This window comes from Neomonachus schauinslandi, chromosome 4, assembly GCF_002201575.2.
Source record: "Neomonachus schauinslandi chromosome 4, ASM220157v2, whole genome shotgun sequence".
In the NCBI taxonomy this organism is placed as follows: Eukaryota; Metazoa; Chordata; class Mammalia; order Carnivora; family Phocidae; genus Neomonachus; species Neomonachus schauinslandi.
In genome coordinates, this window is record NC_058406.1 from 37,582,787 (window position 1) to 37,603,737 (window position 20,951).

Sequence of the window (20,951 nt, forward strand, 5' to 3'; positions counted from 1 at the left end):
TGCCTCTTGCTGAATGAGTGCAGAAATGAGTGGTGGCCCTAGGGCTCTGCGCCACATTTCTCCATGTTCCCCACTGGGGTCTAGGGAGCTAAGGCCGCTGCACTGTGAAGCTCATATCAGCTTCGCTGTGGGAGGGGGGTGGCTCTACCTTGGGGTGACTGCCGAGCCAAGCCTCTGCCCTTCCCTAGTCTCGGGGGGCGCACTGGCCCATGTCTGCCCTGTGCCCTCCTAGGAGAAGAGCTGCACCAAGCCTCCCCCCCGCCGCGTGGAGAGGTAGGTGGCCTGCTGGGGCACTCACCACTGCCAAGCCTTAGGAGCAACACGTCCTGGAGCCTCCGGTTGAGGTCGCGGAGCTCCTTCATTTCCGACACGAGTGCCCCGTACTCCTTGAGCTTCTTGGCCTGCTGGACCAGCTGCCTCCGAGTCCGCTCCAGCTCCTGCTGGAGGTGGCGCATCTCCTCCTGCTGCTGCTGGTAGTTGCGCAGCAGCTCCTCGTACAGAGCCCGGGGCACGACGGCGTCCTCCAGACTGTCCATGTCCTCCGTGCCCGGCGAGGCCTCCACGAAGACCTCCTCTGGACACGTGCTGTGGCCCAGGCTCAGGCCGTTCTGCTTCTCCAGCCGGGCCACCACGGCCTCAATGCTCTTATGCGCCACTTCGCTCGGCTTCCGCCCCTCGGGTCTCTGTGTAGGACAACGAGAATCAGTTCAGGCAAGGGCAGCTGGGACTTTCTTGGACTGCGGCTCAATATTTCCCCAGACAATCCTAGAATCACAGAACCACAGAACATCAGTGCTTGGAGAAACCTGTGCGAACACTTAAGTCAAAGCCTTTCATTTTACAAATGGGGAACCGGAGATTCGGGGTGCGGAGGGGGTCTTGCCTAAGGTCACATGGTCAGTTGGTGGCAGAGCTAGGACTCTGGTTTCCCAGGCCGGTGCTTTTTCCATTCCATCGCTCTGCCTCCCGGGTGCATATTCTACCATGCCCACCCTCCCCAACTCCCCAGCCCCCACCCCACCCACAGGGCCTAGGCAGTGACTTGCTCACAGGGGGTGTTCAATGTATATTGGCAGAGAATCTGGGAGAAATCAGGCCAGGCCAAACCATCCCAGGGGAGTCAGCACTCAACTCTCTTCAACAACAAAAACATAAAAGGCAAAACACCCCAAGACAAAACAAAACACCCCCTCTTCCCCCCCGCCAAAACACAAAAACCAGAGTAACATTGTCCTCAAGAATGCTTTCATTGGGAAGGACGCTAAGAACTCTAATCTGTTCTAATCTAGGGCAGGAGCCATGTCTTATTTCCTCTGCTTCTCCACTGCCTACTCAGAACTGGCACTTGGCAGGGGCTTGATAAATGTTTACTTAACTGAAAAGTTCAGAGAATGCTGGCACTGGAAATTCCTTCAGTTTAACTCCCTCATTTGCCAGGTGAGGACACTGAGGCTCTGAGAGGGGAAGGAGCGCGCCTGCGGTCACGTGGTGAGCCTGCAGACTAGCAGGTCAGGAACCTAGAGCCTGGCTTCCAGCACGAGGCCCCTCCCCCACATCAGCCAGCCTCCCCTAGGACTCTCGCCAAGTTGAAGCTCAGCAAGACAGTGGATATACAGAGCATAGTTCACTGAGAAGAAAATTATCCAGGACTATCTAGGGGCTGGGGTTCCAGCTGCCTGAGGAAATTTCAGCTCAAGAAGACAAAGCTTCCATTGAAGGGGGAGTGGGAGTTACAGGACCAACAGAATTCCTCACTCAAGGCAGGAGGGCCGGGAGCTCTCCTGATTGGGGCACTTGTGGGAGGTGCAGACAACTGAGGACAGCGGGTTCCAGACAAATTAACCGCGTCAGGTCAAGCCTGCCTTAACCTCTCGATAAGTTTCTGGGTGTTTAGTGAAAAAAACAAAAACAACATGACTCTGAGATGCAGTTACATGACAAAAATCCTATCCTGTCATTTTTATCCATCAGGATAAGGTGCTGCTAGTTTAGATGAACTTATCCGCTAAAATCGTACTGATCACGTGAGATCACTGCATCACTACACTGTGAGACCGCTAAGGGCAGTGAGCATGTCGGCCTAGTCTGTGACCCCAGGGAGCAGCACAGGGCCAGGCCCATGGCACGGGTGCAATGAATGCCATCACCCGAACCTCGCTGCATCTTTTGGATTATGCCTTGGGGATGTCTTTGACCTTGTGTCCAATATCAGGCATGGTCAATGAAGAAGGCAGCCTTCTTTCTCTTCCCTTTCTTTGGGGTACTGATTGTACAGAAAAAAACATCTGGCTTGTTGAACAAGATATTCAGCGGGTTTACAAGTGAAGGCTGGAGGAGACCAACTGGGCAGCACATCAAAGGAAATGCAACTTCATGTAAAAGTTTTCTTCCAATCCAGGGTCCACAAACTCCTTTGTGTAAAGCTGGCACATTCTGCTTCCTATGGAGTGTACCCTTAGCTGTTTGGGGCAATCTGATAGTGACTGGCTCTGAACTGCTGCCCGAGAATAGCTGTTTCATATTCCTGGAGCTCAGAGCTGTAGGCCAGGGAGGAAAGCCAAAAGCACGTTGCTTTCCATTGCCTACATAGGGCAATCGGGCAGTGCGAGGTGGCGCAGCATGAGTCAGGGCTCCTGGAAAGCTCGCCAGCAAGGCAAAAGCATACTAGTTGTCCCAAGACTCTCCCAACCTGAACAAAAATCCCCAGAGGACATTTCTATGGGGAGAAGAGGCCAGAATGGAACTCTTTAGCTATCAAGACTCTGACAATGCCCCCGTGAACTTCCAAAAAAAGGGAAAGATTTTGTTACCTTGATGTGTCTAAGCTGTAAATCTTCTTCCCCATAATCTTTAACCTCCCCATCTTCTTCTACGTGATTGAGAGAAAGTTTGGGGATTTTTATTTTCTTCTGCATCACACTGTTTTCAAGGTCAGATTTGTCTTCTAAAATGCATATCAAGAGAACAAGATTCATTATGAGTCAAAATGCTCAAAATACCCATAACCTGAAATGCTAGAGAACGACTGAGGCCAGACCAGTTAAAAAGGAAAAGCAAACAAATCCCAAGACCTGTCCCGCCTGCATGCAGGGCTCCTAAAAGCAGCAGTGCTGGTCAAGCTCTAGGGTCAGAGGTATACGCTATAAGCACTGAAATCATGTCCAATGATTTTGCTTAGGGGTTTTGCCAAGTATACCTTAAAGGGTGGCCTTTTATGGAATCTTGGAACTGGAGTGGCCGTTAGATTGCTATTTGGTATAAACTAGCCCATGGATCCCTGGAACAACCAAGATCTTTCTAAGTAAGCCAAGTGAATTCCCAGGAAAATGTGGTGTTTTTCTGCCAGCTCAGGTGCCAATAAGCATGAAAGGGACAATGGCTCTTATGGAGGTAGAGCCTCCCCACAGTCCTGATATAGGACAGGCTGAGGTTAAGACAGAAGAAGAGTTAACAGGTAACATTTACTGCCTTTTTACTGGTACCAGATCACAGAATGACAGAGTTCGAGGGGCCCTGTTGACCAACTGGCCCAATCTCTCACTTTACAGATGAGGGAACTCAGACCCAGAGGACAGAAGGGGCCTGCCCAAGGTGGGAGTCTGAGGAAGAGCCAGGAGTCTGGCATCTCACCTAGTGCTTACGTGTGATAACCGTACACCCGAAATGAACTACAAACTGGAAGGTGCTACACAAATACAAAGGGATGACTTCTCCTCACTTTCTCATTCTTTGAGCTCAACTTCAGACAATCTAAAAGAGAACGTTTTTTTCTCTTGTACAGATGTCAAACTTTACTTCCCAGATCTGTCTTTCACTGTAGATGTCAAAAGGAAAAATTCAAAGAGGAGAGTTCTAAAGTAGAAACTTGAACCCAGAACTGGTCCCTTGTGGTAAATAGGTTGGGGTCTTGTGTTCTGGGCTTGAACTGAGACTCTGGGAATTACTGTTTCTTTGATTCCTCAAAGGTCCCCACTGCTATATCCCAAATGCACTTTCTAGCATGTTGCCCAATGCTGGACGTGGCACATGGCCAGGTAGCTGGTTAAACACAGTCTCTGAGGGTCTTTATGTGTGAGTGTGTGTGTGTGTGTGTGCATGCATATGTGTGTGTGTTAAACATGCTCTTACACTTCCCCCAAGGCAGGCTTCTCTTTTCACAACTTGTTAGTAAAGCTGAGAAGGAAGCTTATAAGCACACAACTATTCTAGAATGTAGTCAAATGCCACATCTTCCCAAACAGTCTTAGGAAGGGAGCCCCTGTTGGAGAGGGGTGGGACTCTGGTGCCAGAGAGACCTCAGTGGGAACCTCAGCTCTTGCGTGGCAGGGCAAGGAGGGAGGTGCGAGGCCTTGGTCTCATGGAGCTCTGGTGTCTGCTCTATAACGGAGTTGGGGGGACGGCAGCACTAATGCACATAACTCACTGCACAGTGCCTGGTATACATTAGGCTCTCAAAGAACACAACATTAAGACTGACACCATCAACATGCTCAGTATCATTTTTATTTCCTTAAACATAAGATGAATAAAGATACAATTTTAAAAAATAAAGGAATGACTTAAGAAGGGCGTAGAGTACCCAGGAAAAACGACTAGTCTTTGTTAACAACCCTCTCCTGATCAGAGGTGAAAACAGCCTTTCCCACTTACTGGAGGAGCAATCCTCAGGTTCTGTTTTCACAAGAAAGGCCTGTTTTTGTTCTCTTTGTGCCTATAAAATACATCCAGTGAGTTGGGCCTGAACAACAGCAGGGACTGTGGTCTTCCTAAAAGAGCAGCAGCTTCTTCTTCCTACAAATCATTGTAGACTCCAAGTCAAAAAGCTGCTAAAATACAAAAGCTAAAGAAAGTGCTTCAAATGAAGTTATCCCAAAACAGAGGATGAGAAGGTGGTGTTAGGACTTCTGAATGTGTTGGGGCAAAGCTCCTGAGCTAGTTGTCAGTTTGACAAATTCAAGGGCAAAGGTTTGAGATGTAGACACCCAACTAGAAATGACAAGCTAGGCTCTGCCTCCCTGAGCTGAAACTCTGGAGCTCAGGAGCATGTTGATTGGAGAGAGGCAACCATTCAGACGCACAAAACTAGGTAATATTTGCACGGAAAACAATCCTCAGATCATCTCGTTCAACCCTTTCAAAATGCAGGTGAGGAGACTGAGACTCCAGATGAAGCCCCCTCATCCATCCACTCAACGACCAGGCTCAGGGATGCAGGAAGAGAAGCACAGGCAGGGTGCTCATTCTGGAGGGCTCACTAGTTGTGCAAGGTCACAGAAGTTGGTGTCAAAACATGAATAGTATGAGAACCCAGACCCTGTAACCAGCATCCAGAGCATTTCCTCCTATGCCTCAGTGTAACATTTACTGAGAATTTACACTTATAGCTTCTAGCCTGGGCCCCAGAACACGGAGCATGAGCTCCCAGATGTGGGGGCACAAGATAAAAACCAATGAAAACAATAATCCAAGATCTCAAATAGTGAGTCTGAATAAGGGGGAAGCAACTGCTATAGGATCTCAGGGGCAAGGGAGATCACTTTGGTCAGTGCAACCATGGCAGGCTTTTGAGAGGAGATGGCATTTGAGCTAGACTCCTTATTTACTGAGTGATCTTGGGTAAGTTACTTTATTTCTCTGATCCTTCTTCCTCATCTGTGCCTCAATCACTCTGCCAGGATGCTGTGAAGATGACCAATTCTGTATCAGGTTCTATTAAGTACTTGAGGGGAGTGAATGGTACTCAGGCAGTCAGTGCTTATAAAAGGAAAGCCATTTAAGGATGGTAAGAATCTGGAACACACAAAAGGGACAAAGACTAGAAGCTAAAAAAGGAAGGTTGGGAAACTATTTAGCCTGGAATGGTTATAAAAACATGGTTCAGTTACAGGCAGGAAAAAGAGGCAAGGAAGGAAGTTAAGGCAGTTGGGGCTTAGAGAATAAATGGCTTTGAATGCCAAGGTAAGAGGAACTGAGGTCTGGCCAACAGGTGTGGAAAAAACTAGGAGTCAGGCAACCCAGATTCCAAGTCCAGTCCTGCCACATGGTGGGGTAAGAAGTCAGGCAAGCTTGCAATGTCAGTGAGTGTCATTTTTCTTTTTCTGCAGAAATGGAGATATAATGTGTACCTCAAGTGGGATCAAATCAGCTAAGTAAATGTGCCTTGAAAGCAAAAGAGCCCTGTATGTATAGTGGATGGCAAAGCTCAGTAGAGCTTGCTGCTGGCTCAGAGCCTGCTGTTGGCTTGCTTTTTTCAGGTGGAGACCTGCCCAGCTGCCTGCCTGCAGTGCTCCACTCCCTACCTGATACCAGGAGGCCCCACCCCCACCAGCTATACCCAAGGCTCCATTCTCTTCCATGTAAATTCCAGAACTCCTTTCTTGTCTGCTTGACAAACTCCACTCAGCCTCCACTCATCTTCTCCTTCTTCCTCAAAGGCCACAATACACAATGTACATACCTCTCTGTAGCCTCTTTTCTTACTATGTTGCAGTCATCTGGTTTGAGGTCCACCTTCCCCACTGGAGTGTGAGTAAGCTCAGGGCAGGGCCCATATCCTAGGCCTGGCCATACAAAAGGGACTCCTCAAACAAAAATGTTTAATGGAAGAATAATAAAAAAGAGGCTATACCAATAAGCAAATGAAAAGATGCTCACAATCATCAGTCACTAGGGAAATGCAAATCAAACACATGATGAGATACCACTTCATATGAAGATGGCTATAATCAAAAAAAGAAAGGAACAGAGAAGAAATGCCACAAGTGTTGGGAGGATGTGGAGAAACTGGAACCCTCATTCATCCCTGGTGGGCATGTAAAATGGGGCAGCCACTGTGGAAAACAGGTTAACAATCCTCAAAATGTTAAATATAAAATTATCACATGACCCAGCATTCCACTTCCAGGTATACACCCAAGAGAAATGAAAACATACCTACCAAAAACTTGTGCATGAATGTTCATAGCAACACTCTTCATAATAGGTAAAAGGTGGAAATAACTCAATTGTTTATCAGTTGATGAATGGATAAAAAAATGTGGTATATCCATGCAATGGAATATTACGCAGCCGTAAAAAGAAATGAGGTATGATAGATGCTACAATATGATGAATTCTGAAAACATTATGCTAAGTGAAAAAAGCCAAACACAAAGTCCACATGTCTGATTCCATGTGTGTGAAATGCCAAAATAGGCAAATCCATAGAAAGGAAGTAGATTAATGTGTGCCAGGGGCATCAGGCGAAGAGGCAATGAGAAGTGACTGCTTAGTGGGTCACAGGGATTTTGTGTGTGTGTGTGTGTGTGTGTGTGATGAAAATGTTCTGGAATTGGAGAGTGAAGATGGTTGCAGAACACTGAATATACTAAGAACCACTGATTTGTATATACTTCAAAATGGTTCAAATAGTGAATTTTATGCTATTATACTTCAACTAAAAAACAGGCTACCACTTGTAGAATGTCTACTACCTATCAGGTACCACCATAAGGCTCTTTGCTTATACTACTACACTTCACAACAACCGTGAAATTAAGTATTATTAGCCACATTTTTTTTTCCCACTAAAAAAGAAATGAGACTCCAAGAAGGCCCAAAGCCACCCAGATGGGAAAGTACAGAGCCAGAATTTGATCTAGGTCTCTCTACCTCCTAAGCCCACATTTATCCTCTAAACACAGGCTTGCAACACGGCAGAACCAGCATAAATGCTGAATGAATGAATGATGGCTATAGATGAAAACATCCAAATTCCCCAGTCCAAAGATCAAAGCAGAAGACCACTTTACTCCCACTCTCCTGTCAGATGCCTCTCTCCTCAGGAAGTCCCCAGAAAGCAGTGATCATCACCAGACATAACAGAAACAGGTTGTAGCCGGGCCTCAGGGCTTGGATGAATTCTTTGAAAAGGTAGGCTCAGTAGTGCAGGAAGGTCTGAAATGACAAGAGTGAGTTCCAGAAAGGAGCAGAAGCAGATAATCCCTCCAATCCCATGCCTCCTGATCTGGACACTTGGCCAGGGGGGATCTTGAGACTCCTCTGAGAGCTAACTACTTCTTGGTTCTATCGTAATGTGCATCAGTCTCCACCTTGACTGGTGCTCCAGGGATAAGGGCTCAAGAAGACCTGGGGCCTCCATTCATCCTTTTCTGCAGTCAGTGCACATCTACTGCGCTCTGTTTTGAGCTGAACACAATGCTAAGTGTTCCTTGTCTTTTGGACCCTTATAACCCAGTATGTACCAAGAACCCCAACCAGAATGCAAGGTTAAACTTCCTGAGAGATGCTGGCTCACGTGGGGGCAAACGTCCGGTCTCCAGGCCTTCCTGACCCTAATCCTGATTGGAGGTGACACTTCACATCTACATCTAGTCCACAGAAGATTAATGAACAACCAGTGTCATCATCAAAAGTGAAAGAGATGGTTGGGAGAGGGAGGCCCAGGATCTAATAAAAGCAGCGCAGTCCTTTAAATGAGGTGGTCCTTGTTTGGAATGCTGGCTCTTCCACATACAAACTTTGGGAACTTGGGCAAGCTACTTAACCTGTCTGGGTCTCAGTTTCCTTGTCCGTATGTATCGTGGAAATGATAAACTGTTTTCCAAAAGATGGTGCATGTAAAACACCAAGAACAGAGCCTTGCTTGTCATAGGTGTTCAATGAATAGCTGCTCCGAGGCTGTCCCTGCGGGTTCCGTGCTTGACTTTTATCCCATGGCAAAGAGAACCACTGCAGGTATCTGACACAGATGGAGACGCAATGAAAGAGATGTTTAGGGAAGATTAATGTGGTAGTGGCAAGCAAGATGGATGAGGTGTGAGGAGGAGACTGAACACAGGGTGACAAGAAGCTATAACTCTTGACTGGTCACATTAATGAAAGTGAACCATGGTGTGGATCATCTAAGACAGCAAATAACTTCATGTAGCATTTTAATGTAGCTCTGGAGTGTGCTTCTGGCTTGGAATTCCAGGAAACCATGTAAGAAACTAGCGGTGGACTCAGATGGATGAGGAAAACTCTCTAGTCAACCTGCCTTTGCAATTGTTCCAAGCTTAAGACTAAATAATCAGTTCTCATGTAAATAAATATGTAGCCTCTGAAGAAACAACCTTTACTGATTCTGACTTCCTAATTCTCTGGTTTCCAGGGCGAAGAAAACCACCAAGGATTTGGACATCAACTATTTCCTCCTCCTTTCTAGCTGCTGTGATATCAGCTAATTGCATCCATCCATGCAACAAATACTGAGTAAGCACCTACTATGTGCCAGGGCCCACGCCAAATTCTTTACTGACATCAATATATTTAATCTCCATAATGATTCCACTGAAGCAGCAATTGAGGCTCAAAGAAGTGAGTTGGCTTGCCTAAGATACAAAGCTATTACATAGCGGAGACAGCATTTCAAATCAGGTCTGCATGACACTCAGGCCCTGTTCCTGTCATGTAATCATCTTATAGGAACAAGAGAAGAATGACCAAGTTGCTAAAACTTCCTCAACTGAACTAAAAGGCACATATAAAATGATGAGTGTGTCAATATAACTTCCAAAGTGCCTGCCTTTCTCCTAAGACCTTGCCTACACCCAGAAGAATGCTGTGATAAATTCCCAAATTGAGCTGAGCCCTATACAAGTATGACTGGATAGCAGACTCTTGAACGACAAGCTTATCAAGTCCACCAAGCTCTAAATAATCCCCAGGGTCCTTATTCAAAGCTATAAAATATGGTAGAAGCCACTCTTCAGAAATATAGAAGAACCTGGTATCTGTTATTAACCTGAGAGAGAGCGGGGGAGAGAGAGAGGGAGAGAGAGAGAAACATCCCACTAATGGAGGCAAAGTAATAACCAAATAGCGTTTTAGAAAACAGGTGGTTGGACAGAAAATGCAACGCAAGTCTGTCTTCAAAAGTGAAGGAAACCCCGAAGAATCTGTAGTATACAGGAAAAATGGGAGATGGATTGTCTTGAATCCCATTTTGCATTAAACTATGCTGGATCATTAAAAGGATCCAATAGCAGAGAGTTTAATGTGGTGTGGGTTTGTTAGCCAAGATGAAATTCTGAGAAGCTAAACATAAAATGTGTACAAAGGTTTGTCTTGTTTTAAAAATATCTACATGCAAGTTTAAAGTTTTTCATATGTACAAAAATCCTATAAAGTCTTACGAAGTTTGCATTAAAAACAGGCATGCCACAGAGAAGACATGCACGTTGTGTTCTCTAGCCTATAGTGTTTGTTTTTATAAAATCCAAGGCAGACAAAATTCTCAAGTTTCAAGGATTATATGCAGTCAAGACAACACAGAGGGTCTGCTGTGGTATAGCAGAAAGAAATCAGGAGACACTGGTTCGAGGCCTGGCTCTGTAACGGACTCTCTGGCGGTCAGTTCCTCTTCCTCTTGGTTTTCTTCTCTGTAAAACACAGGGACTGGACAAGAAAACCTCACCAGGTCCTTCCAGCTCTGTGACCGTGGGCCAGTCACAGGGAATTCTAGGTCTCTTTCTCTTCTGTGCAGGGCAGGGTAAGAGTAGATGACCTAATCCCTCCTGGTGGGCACATGAGAAGAAATGTCCTACTGACACCATTCAAAAAAGAGGCGAAGAAACTGTTAACCAGGTTTCAGGAGGTCTCCTTGCTCTCACTCCCGCTGCCTCGCTGGCCTTGGCACAGGGCTGGGCATGAACAAAACCAGGAACTTCATCCTGCTGGCTCATTTGTCGGGGTAAGAAATGGCCCCAGCATAGGGTCACAAAGGGGCAAAACATACTGGGGGATCACTACCCTTTCATGCTGAAGCCAAGCCCCAGGAGGATTTAAAACACACACAAGTTAAATTTTAAACTCATCTGCTTCTTACATGTGCTTGCTCCTCTAAATCACTCCTTTCCACGAATGGTGGTACGCACAACTAAGCAAGCTGTTCTCTTGCCAGGAACTCCTAGCCACAACAGTCCTTAACAGCTGCCTTTGTTTAGCGAATACCTACTATGTGCCAGATACTCTTCCGTATTCCCGTGCTGAGTAACACAGTGGGCAGGCAGCCGATTACTATTCCTATGTTACACGTGAGCACCTGAGACTCAGAGAGGTGAGTTAATCTCCCCAGGTCACATCGCTTCTTAGTAGCAGAGTTACCGTTGGAACCCAGACTGTCTGACTTCAAAGCCCATCTTCTTTCAGTTCTCTTAACACTTCCTCCTTAATATTTAAGGAAGTGACCTAGAGGTCACCTAACCAAATTCTCCCATAGGGCAGGATTCCATTCTAGAATATTCTTGACATGCTTGCCAACTCCAGTGATCAGGAGCTCATCACGATGCTGGAAGCCCTTTCAATTGTTCATCTGCTCTCTCTGCTCCCATCAACCCCCATGAATTCCACTCTTTGTATCCAACTCTGCTTTCTGGACCCCAAAGAACAGGCCTGATCCTTCCTCTACTGAGGGCAAAACTCAGACACTGAAAACCACCAAAATATCATTCCATGCAAATCTTTTCTTCACTTGCAAGTATATTTAGCTGCCCTATTGTATGTCTAACCAGAAGCTCAGAGGAAGAAGTAGTTGTATGTAGTTAAGAGAAACAAAAACAGGCCTAGATCTGGGATCCAAAGACCTCTCTCTTAGCTTGATTTTCCAGACACCCATCTGCCCTGGTTATCACTCGATTCTCCATCCATCTCTGGCTGTTCATCCCAGTCACCTTTTCTGGGCTCTTCCTCTTCAGCTGTGCCCTTAAAAGCTGATGTTCTGAACGGTTCTGCCTTGCATGATTCTTTACTCTGCACCCTCTCCCGCTGTGACCTCACCAGTCCTGCGGCTAATGACTTCCACATTGGGATCTTCAGCCCAATTTCAGAGTGCTGTCCTGAACCTTGACCACGTGCCTAACTGCTCCCCTGGAGCATCCACCCAGATGTCCCACGGGCCCCTAAGATTCAATTTGTCTCAAGCTAAACTCATCATCTCCTCTTCCAACCAACTGCTCTTCTAGCGCTCCCCACGGAGGGAGGAGGGGCCAGATCACCACATCATTATCACCACAACCAGGCAGTTGCCAAATTCCATGGATTCTCCTTTCTTAGTCCATCTCAGACCCACCACGACCACTGCCACCTTAGTTTAGGTGTCACACTTTCGGAATGAACTGACCCACACTTCTCCACAAGCCCATTGCCTGGCACCTACAGTTCCTGCTCGACAGCTGTTTGAATAGCTCACTTCTCCCAGGTCAAACAAGTAGCCCTACCTCATGGGGATGTAGACAGAGTACACAGAAATTCCTAGCACTGAACCTGGAACCTCGTGAGTATTTCATAAATATTTAGTAAATGAGTGCTAGAAAGCAAAAAACAATGCCCATTCCTCCTGCATTTCCCTCCAGCATATGGCTGCCCACCTCGTATAACTCAATACCCATGAAACTTAAATAAATCGGAGAACACCTCCTCAGGGCATTTACCCTTTTCTGGTAAGCATTTTAAAATGAAGAGTACACACATCTCTCTTGAAGGAGCTTATAAGACAAAGCAGGTAGGCACAGTGGAAAGAGAATTAATCTTGGAGTCAAAGATCTAAACATGAACTCCACTTTTCTGGTGTGTTTTTAAAAATAAAAACTAGTGTGTTCTTGAATAACAGAACACCACACAAAAGAGTATGACCTCAGCTTGCCTAGGGCAATTTTTTCTTTCATCCTGTGAACCAGAACTCTGAAGTACTCTGTAGCACATACCATTTCGTTGTAACGAATATGTGGTTCTTGAATAAGACAAATCACATCAGACTGAGCCTTCAATGGTTAACATTTCAGTGGAATCTGCAACAGATGACAGCAGGCAAGTTCCAATCTTTGCTCCAATGTGTATTAGCAGAACATGTCAAAACCTAAATTAAAAGTTTTCACTCGCTTTAAAAAAAAAAAATCCTTTTGTTGGCAGTCTCCCACTGATGACATGCAACAATCTTTGCATATGAAATCGGCTAGTCCCCTGCTTCGCTGCTAACTTTGTAGAAGTTCCAAAGCATTTCTGGAGCAAGTGATCTATTTGGACCGACAATGCCAAGCTGGGACCTGAGCCCTGAATGAGCTAAAATTACCAAAGCAAGAAGAACGTGGCTTTGGAAGCTATTTCCCCCAAGTGTGGGGTTTTTCTAGTCAAGGGAGTGATAAAGAATGTTGACTTTTTCCAGATGAACAACGTTGAATGAAACCTCAAAATCCCACTGCAGGTTTCTGCTCTGAAAAACAAGTTGCTGCTACAGAGGTTCCTGTCCTTCCCTACTTCCGCTCCCCAAACAGAATAAATGCACCTGTCTTCCCAAAGTTCATGAGTTCAGCACGGGCTGGCTGGTGTGGACCATGTGCTGGGCACTGTGGATGCAGAGACAAGGAAGGCAGGGCCCTGTCCTGGAGGAGATCACTGGCTGCTAAGGAAGACAGGCACATTCGTGACTAACCGAAGCAAAACACAAAATGCTAAGATCCATAAGCAAGGGACAAGCAGAGCAAAGGGAGAGCTCTGAGGAGGAAGAGTCCCTCTGGGGGCAGAGGGTAGGACAGGGAACACCCTTGAGGCAGGGGGGGCTCCCAGTGTATTTTGTCCCCTCTAGCTCGCTGGACCACAAATATGTAACATGTTAGCTTTCCCCACTGGAAGGCATGGGCAGAGGCCCCAAGTCAGACAATGATTAATCCATCTTGGTTGGTTCAAAAGAGTGTCTGCGGGTGTGTTCTCAAGATGGCATGAAATACCACAGGTCTAGGGAAAGTGGGAATGGTGGGTGAAGCTGGAGAAGTAAGGTGGGGCTGAGGCCACTACAAATGTCAGGCAGAGAAGCTGAAGTTTAATTCAGGAGGCAGCAGGGAGCTACAGAAGGTTCTAAGGAGAGAGGTGAATTGACCCAAGACTGTCTTTTAGATTATTCTGACAGCAACTTCACAAAGAGGCTGGAGACAGGGTGAGCAATTAGGGAATCCCTGCACTGGTTTAGACAAATAAAAGCTGCCACAGGCCCGGATGCAGGCAGTAGTAGTAGAGCCGGAAAGGAAAGACTTAGAAGAGAATCTGTGCAGCCCAGCTAGAATCGGCCCTTTCTCTGCCCCCACCTCTGCCCCTCCCCCACCAGTGCCCGGCTGCTACCTCCAGACTTAGGACTCTAGTCCTGAGACTACATATTCCCCGAGGAAGATGCCCCTTTCTTCTTCATCACTCTGCCCCTGACAAAAACCTAGGCTTTGCAGGGCCTCAAAAGTGAGCTCGTCTGCCCTGGGTCGTGCTGTCATTTCAAAGCCGGTACCTCTGATGTCCTGGTGCACTGGTGCCTTCGCTTACGACAGCATTGGGCCTGGCATGTAGGAAGTAGTAAGGGGGCATTTGACAACAAAAGGAATTTAGCACGTCCCAATAATAATAACATAGCACAGATGCTTGGATAGAATGATGTGGTATTGTAAGACTCTGAGCCTAGAGAGCCAGTGTTTGCCCCGTAGAAACCACCAAATTCAATACCAAGAGCCCCAGTAGCAGGCCGGACTGCAGTTAGATAACGGTGAGCTGTCCACATGGGTAGCTCTCATTTTCAGATCGTGCTTGGCAAATAAAGGAGAATGAGCAAGGAGAGACCGAAGGTAAACCAAGTCTTGAGCTATGTGGTTCCTCTATGGAGGGTGGGAGCTCCTTGGAGATTTCCTCAGTAAGATGGCAACTGAAGGCGGAGAGGGCAAGGTGTGTGTGCTCTGTAGGACGGATGCTGGTAAGACAGGAAGAGGAAGAGCAGAATGGGCTTGAAAACTCAGGAATGAAAACTGGCTTGAACACTGGCCTTGAGCTCCAAGCTTCATGGTCATTTCTCCCCTTTGCTTTCACTCCTTGCATGCATGCTGTGTGGCTGATGGGAAAATCAGCTACTTTACAAAGGCGAGTGCCAAGTAGGGCCTGTGTTCTGAGGCTAGCTCTGCCCCAGGCCAGACTCTGAGCCTCAGTGTCCTCATCTATACAACGGAAATAATATCAACAGCGATCTCTACCAACAGAGTCTCAGGGAGGACCAGCAGGGACAATGCACAGGCACACAGCAAACCTATCAATAAAGGTGGGTTTGTTTCTTTTTCCCTTGGACTGAAATCACCATTTGTTGAGAGGAGGGCGATACCATAGGGTCTGACACGCATGAAACCACAGCATCAGCTAGCACAAGCTGGAAAAATGCAACGTCCCTCAGCAGCTCGCTCTGACATTTGCTGGATTCAAGAAGAGGTACACTTGAACACAGCTCTGGGTGGGCCTGGGCAAATACTCAGTCAAGTAAGACACTTCTCGCCCACAGCCCGGGAGCAGCCCGAAAACTGCCCCTTGAGCCCCTGCTGTTGGTGCCAGAGAGGGAGCAGCTACTCGTGGCTAATTCACAAACACAAAGCCGTGTCTGCCTCCCCCTGGAGAGCTCACCTCCTCCCATGTGGTGCCACAACACAGTGGTATTTACAGCTGGGAGATGCCAGAAGACTAGCTCTTTAAGAGGAAGTCACTGCAAGCAATTCAGTGCCGCCACATTCAAGTCAAGACGGAGTTTCAAGCCACACAGGAGAGTTCTCTCAGGGTAAATGAATCCCCAAACCCACCCTGGCCCTTCCAGCCAGAGCTGCAGCTCCAATTTAAAAATTAACCAGCTGATTGGAATTCGAAATGCGGTCTAGCCAACTTCAAGTTGGGTTTTGTTGTTTTTTCTTTTTTCTTCCCTGTCTCCTCCCAAAAAAGAAGTGAAGAGGTGGGGGAGAGCGTTTTTCAACTCACTTTACTCAAACTGGCGCCATGGTTCTTCTCTGGATCTGCTCTGCCAATTCCCAGATGTTGCCTAGATCTTTTTGTGTTGTTGTTTTTAATAACCCCAGAGATTTATCAACATTCCAACTCGTAGGATGACTAGTCTGTAGATTCAAGATCCATGGTTCTCAGACCAAGAACTCCATGTCTTACTTATGAGGACTTTCATCAATTTTTAAAATCAGAGTCAGCGAGGGCTGCCTCCGCCTCACAGCCTCTCTGCAGTGCTTGAAGAGCCAAGCAGTGTTTGTGTTTGCTGAATGAATAAGTGGATGAATGAACAATCTCTAAGAGAGGAAAACAGTCATTACACACCAAGTCACATACATACCACTGACTCCTTCTGACATACATGGCTTCCCCTCTCCTGAGGCCCTTCCAGATCTAGGAGTATAATACAATCATCAAGAAGCACACTTTCTTTTCTTCTAGCCCAAGCCAAGCTGAGGTTACAACCTAGTTACAACTTCCTCAGGCCTATACCCTTGGGGAATAATCACCTAGTCCCCTCCCCCAGGTAATTAAAAGCAAGCAAACAAAATAAAACCTCATCAGCTCCACAGGTTTCCCTTTTCTACATACTTCTCCTCATTCTGTTTTTCTGGACCCAGCTGTCACCAGGTATTGTGAATGGGTCTACCCCACTGTACCCTAGGGCTTGTCAGAGGGGTGGTGAGGATGCTGTCTGACAAAAAGACCCTGCGGTGCCGGTGGGTTTTTAGTTCTTCTTCCACTCCTCAAGTGCAAACCCACTTTCCAGAGGCCACAGGAGGTGCTGGAAAGGAACTACAGTCATGGGCCAGAGCTCTAATCCACTGCTCATTTGCCACGGGATCCTAGGCAGGTCACTTCTTGGTTTCAAGCCAGTTTCTCTATCTGCCACATTGAAATACGGTAACATGCTGGCTTCATCTTTCAGGCTAAATGTGAGAAAGCAAAGGAAGCTGGAAAAATTGGGAAAGGTCTTAAAACTACACCGTCTTCATTCAGCTCCTAACCCTGGCCTTCCCTTCCAAGCAGAGAGCAGGCTGGCTGTCTCTGCCCACTCTCGGGTACCCCCACCCCTCAGCAGCAGCTAAAAGGCTGCTCCCCAAAACGGAAGTGATACTTTCTTCTTCCTCTTACGTCTGTACCCATGTCCCCTACTACTAGCTGGGAAAGAGGGTCCACTGGCTTCTCTTTACAAAGGAAAGGGTGCCTCAATGTAGCAGAAAGAACTTGGCGTAGGAGGCTGAAGGGCTGGTTTCTTGTCCTATCACCAGCTGAACCTCAGTGTCCTCATCTGACAAAATGGGGATGAGACCACCTGCCTCGCCTATTTGTCAGGGCCCTGAGAAAGCAGGAATGGGAGGTCTGGTCTTATCCTGACCAGAAACTCTTTCCTTGCCCTCAGCTCTCACTCAGAGAGCCTTCTGGGAGATTCAAAAGGGGTGTGGAGGCTGAGGGATGCTGAGTGCCACTACCTCTTTATCTCTGCCACCTAGCCAGGAAGGGGCAGGAGAGTGGCACCCAGTGATTAAGGCCTCCTCATCCTGTCCAGTGATGACCCGGATGGGACAAGGATGTCAGAGCTTCCTTCTGTGAAGAGGGACTCACACCTCGAAGAGTCTCACAATATCCACCTTGCCTCCTCAGGTCCAGGAGGCACCAAGGGCCTTAAAGGAAGAGAGACAGAGAAACTTGAGACAGAAGGAGCAGAGAGGGTAAGAACCAAAGAGGAGGTGAGAGACAGAGAAATAAGAGTGTAAAGGCGGGGCGAGAAAAGAAAAGTGACGGGGCCAGGAGAACAGACAGAAACAGAAAGAGGACGACAGACAGATAAAGAGCGATGGAGACAGACTGACAGCGCGGGAGTGTCGGGGAGGCGGGGAAGACAAAGGGGACCATCGGTGTTTTTAACTGGTCTGGCCTTTTCGAGACACCCCATCCCCAAAAGAAAAGCCTAGGGGGTGGGAGGAGGAGGCCGGAGCGGGCAGAGGCTCCCCCCGGCCCCCTCCGCCCCGGGTCCCTGCCCCCGCGCGGGGTCCCGCCGTCCCTCCCGGCCCGCTCGCTCACCTGCCAGCGCCAGGATCTGGGCCTTGTGGAGCAGCAGCGCGCCCCAGTCGCGGGGGGCGCGCGGGGGGCTCTCGGGCCCGGCGCCCAGCTCCTCCGGGCCCCGGTACACGGCGTACACCTTCTGGTTGTCAAAATCCAGCCGCGAGCGGGGGCTGAAGTCGCGCACGCACGACACTGGCAGCGCGTAGCAGACGTTGTCCTCCAGGAACCGCACAAAGGCGTACATGGTGGGCGCCGGGGGCGGGCCCCGGTCGGGCCGGTCAGCCCGCGGGGCGGGCGCGGAGGTGGGGACCCGGTGGGGGGCGCGAGCCGCGCGGCCGGGCCGGGGGGCGGGGGGCGGCTCCCCGGGACCCGGGCTCCCCCCACTGTTATTGTTCCTGAAAGCACCGCTCTGCCAATCGGCTGCTCTCGCCTGGGCGCGGAAAAGGGGGGGGGGGGGGGGGGGGGGGGGCCGGTGAGGGGGGTTTGGAAGCGCACCGCCACTCGCAAAGTCAGACCCGAGCAATCACAGCCGGAGCGTGATTCGCGTAGGGAGAGGAAAGGGCAGGGAGATTGAATTGCAATAATAATAATAACAATAGCATTGCGGGAGAAGGAAAAATGCATTGACTAAAAGTCGCGCTGCGTGCGGGGAGTACTATACTGTTTCAACAATCGCGCTGCAAAACGAATCGCAACAAAACTGCATTGCAAAGGAGAGAAGAGTGTGAGAGAAAGAACGCAGGGCCGGGGGTGGGGGGCAATCTTGTTGGGATCCGTAAACTTGCACTTGCAAGCGAGCAGAATTTTGGAGTGGTTCAAATAATTGTAGCCACTCCTCTTAGCTCCTTTAGTTCGCGTATCTTTTTTTTTTTTCTTCTTTTTTTGCAAAACTACCAGCTCCTGCTAAGGGGAGGGTCAGTCAGTCAGAAACGTTCCCCCAGAGCTGCCAAACTAGTTCTGACCAGAACTGGGGCTTATCTGGGATTTCCAGTCGGACCAGCTGGCTGGGGGCTGGGGGGGTGGAGGGTTAGTCGAGGGCAGCTCTCAGCCGGAGGGAGCAGGGGGACGCCCCTCTGCCCTGTAGTCTTCCTCCACTAAAGCACCTCTCCATCACATGCCTTTCTTTGAGCTGGGACTAGTTGGAACGAAGCAGGGAGTGGAGGGGTGCTCTAAAGGAGGCAACCCCAGGATTAGCTGGGCATTTTGGAGCACCTTGAGTTCAGGAATGGGACTCCGTGGAATACCAGTCTTTGCTCTGTCCCCAGTATCATAGGCAGAAGAAAGCCTGGAGGGGCTTGGGTGCCCCCAGACAAGCCACGAACAACTAAAAAGGGGCTGACTGGGCTCTGCTCACAGGAACCACATCCCGCATCAGAGGGGGCCAGCACTCTCACACTGATGCCCCCGAGGGGGTGGGCTTTTATATCAAGTATGGCTACTTATATCCCCAATTCTCAGCCCCGGGCCTGGCACTTGGTAGGGACTCAAATTTTTGGTGAAGAATAATAATAAATAGAAATCCGCATTCATCCAGCTATCCAGTAATTCATTCTTGTATTCAAGCAACCGAACATTGTTTGGGTAAGCACTATATGCCACACTCTGGCTAGGCACTAGTTGCAGAGAGATGAACAGAACGGACAAAACACCTAGATTCCTTGCAGTGTTAGATAATGTTATCAGAAATTGAGTCTCGGTTTTGGATACCTGTGCCAAAATTAGGTTACTAAATGAGTAACACCTTCCCTGGCCTGGAAACCCTTAGGGTCCCATCCAGGAGTATTAAAAATGTGTAAGTGAGTAATTATGTTATAGTGAGAAAAGTGTTCTCATAGAGGAATGCTTGTTGGAGGTGGCAAACTTAATTAAATGTTGTATTTAAGAAAAAAAATTCATTTAAATGAACTCAAGCTGTAAGAAAAAACAAAATAAATGCACCAAAATGTTGTTTCATAGTAGTGGTGAGTGATTTTGTTTTCCTTTGTGTTTTACAGTCATATATTTAAATTTAACTATTTTCCACAATAAGTAGGTATTACTTTATGATCAGAAAGTCTTACATATTATTTTTTAAAAAGCACTGTACTCGCATTTCAGATCAGCTACACTAATGATGAAGTCGATAAACCAAAACCCGCAAATTATTTCATCATGATTTGGGGATAATGTACAGGCGAACCCCATTAATACACATCTCCCTGATCCAAATGCACAGGTCAGATTAAGTTCCCGTAAGCCAGTGATATATATGTGGTCGTAGCCAGATATGACCACGAGTTTCCTGATGCAGATGTTGGTCTGGCGTTGCCCCACACACTTGTGGGGAAAAAAAGAGGTGCCACACTGAGTCGTTCCAGAAGATTTACCTTCGTGATTATGATTTCTTTGGACTGATCTTAAATGAGTTTTTATCTTAAGAATACATTCCTATGGTGGTCAAGGGGAAGTAATGTGTAGCAAGACTTCTGATAATTCACAAGATGGATCATGCAGAGTTGGCCATATTTAATGAAGTTCCATGAAGCTCCAAACTGTGTTGGCAAAATAATTTCAAGTAGTACCATGGCCAACGTCCTCCACCATCTAAATGAAGGTGACCCTCAAGTACCCCACCAGTCTCATCTTTCTTACCACCTTCCTGGACATAGTACATGCCAGACACATTAAACTATTTGACATTTCCCAAGGTAGCATGCTTTATCAGATCCCAAGCCTTTATGCTTCTGCCCTCTTTCTGGGAAGTTCTTCCTCCCACAGCGCATGCTGACATCAACTTCCCCTGAAGACCAGCTCCAATGTCACCTCCTTTGTGAAGCCTTTCCCAACCACCTGCACTCCTCAAGCACAGGTGGTCTCTGTCTCCTATTTTGTGCCAGTACCTTTTATCTTCCCTCATTAGAATGAGCTCCTTGAGAGGGGACAAAAATGCTGAGTGACCTCAGCATCGCAGGTTCCTAGCACATTTAAATGCTTATAAAACAAACGTGTTAAAGAAAGACCCTGAGAGCATGAATAGCAAACCTCCTGCACGTCTTTTCTGAAAATCTGCCCCCTTTCTCCGGAGTTGTAGCTGAATCCGGCTC

At 47.7% G+C, this 20,951-nt stretch overlaps 2 protein-coding genes across 3 annotated transcripts in view; both read right to left on the bottom strand.

Moving 5' to 3' along the window:
- The window catches only part of BEND5 (BEN domain containing 5), a 48,271-nt gene extending 30,151 nt beyond the window's left edge, over positions 1-18,120 (bottom strand). The window contains exons 1-3 of one of the 2 annotated variants that reach the window (XM_021683894.2): positions 17,887-18,120; positions 2,811-2,944; positions 299-683 (exon numbers count right to left, since the gene is read on the bottom strand). In XM_021683894.2, the coding sequence (XP_021539569.1) occupies positions 299-683; positions 2,811-2,944; positions 17,887-18,112 (745 nt within the window). In that variant the 5' untranslated portion in view covers positions 18,113-18,120. The remainder of the gene's footprint in view (positions 1-298; positions 684-2,810; positions 2,945-17,886) is intronic. The other variant, XM_021683895.1, reaches the window with a different exon arrangement.
- The window catches only part of AGBL4 (AGBL carboxypeptidase 4), a 1,445,284-nt gene that overhangs the window by 222,791 nt on the left and 1,201,542 nt on the right, over positions 1-20,951 (bottom strand). The window lies entirely within an intron of this gene.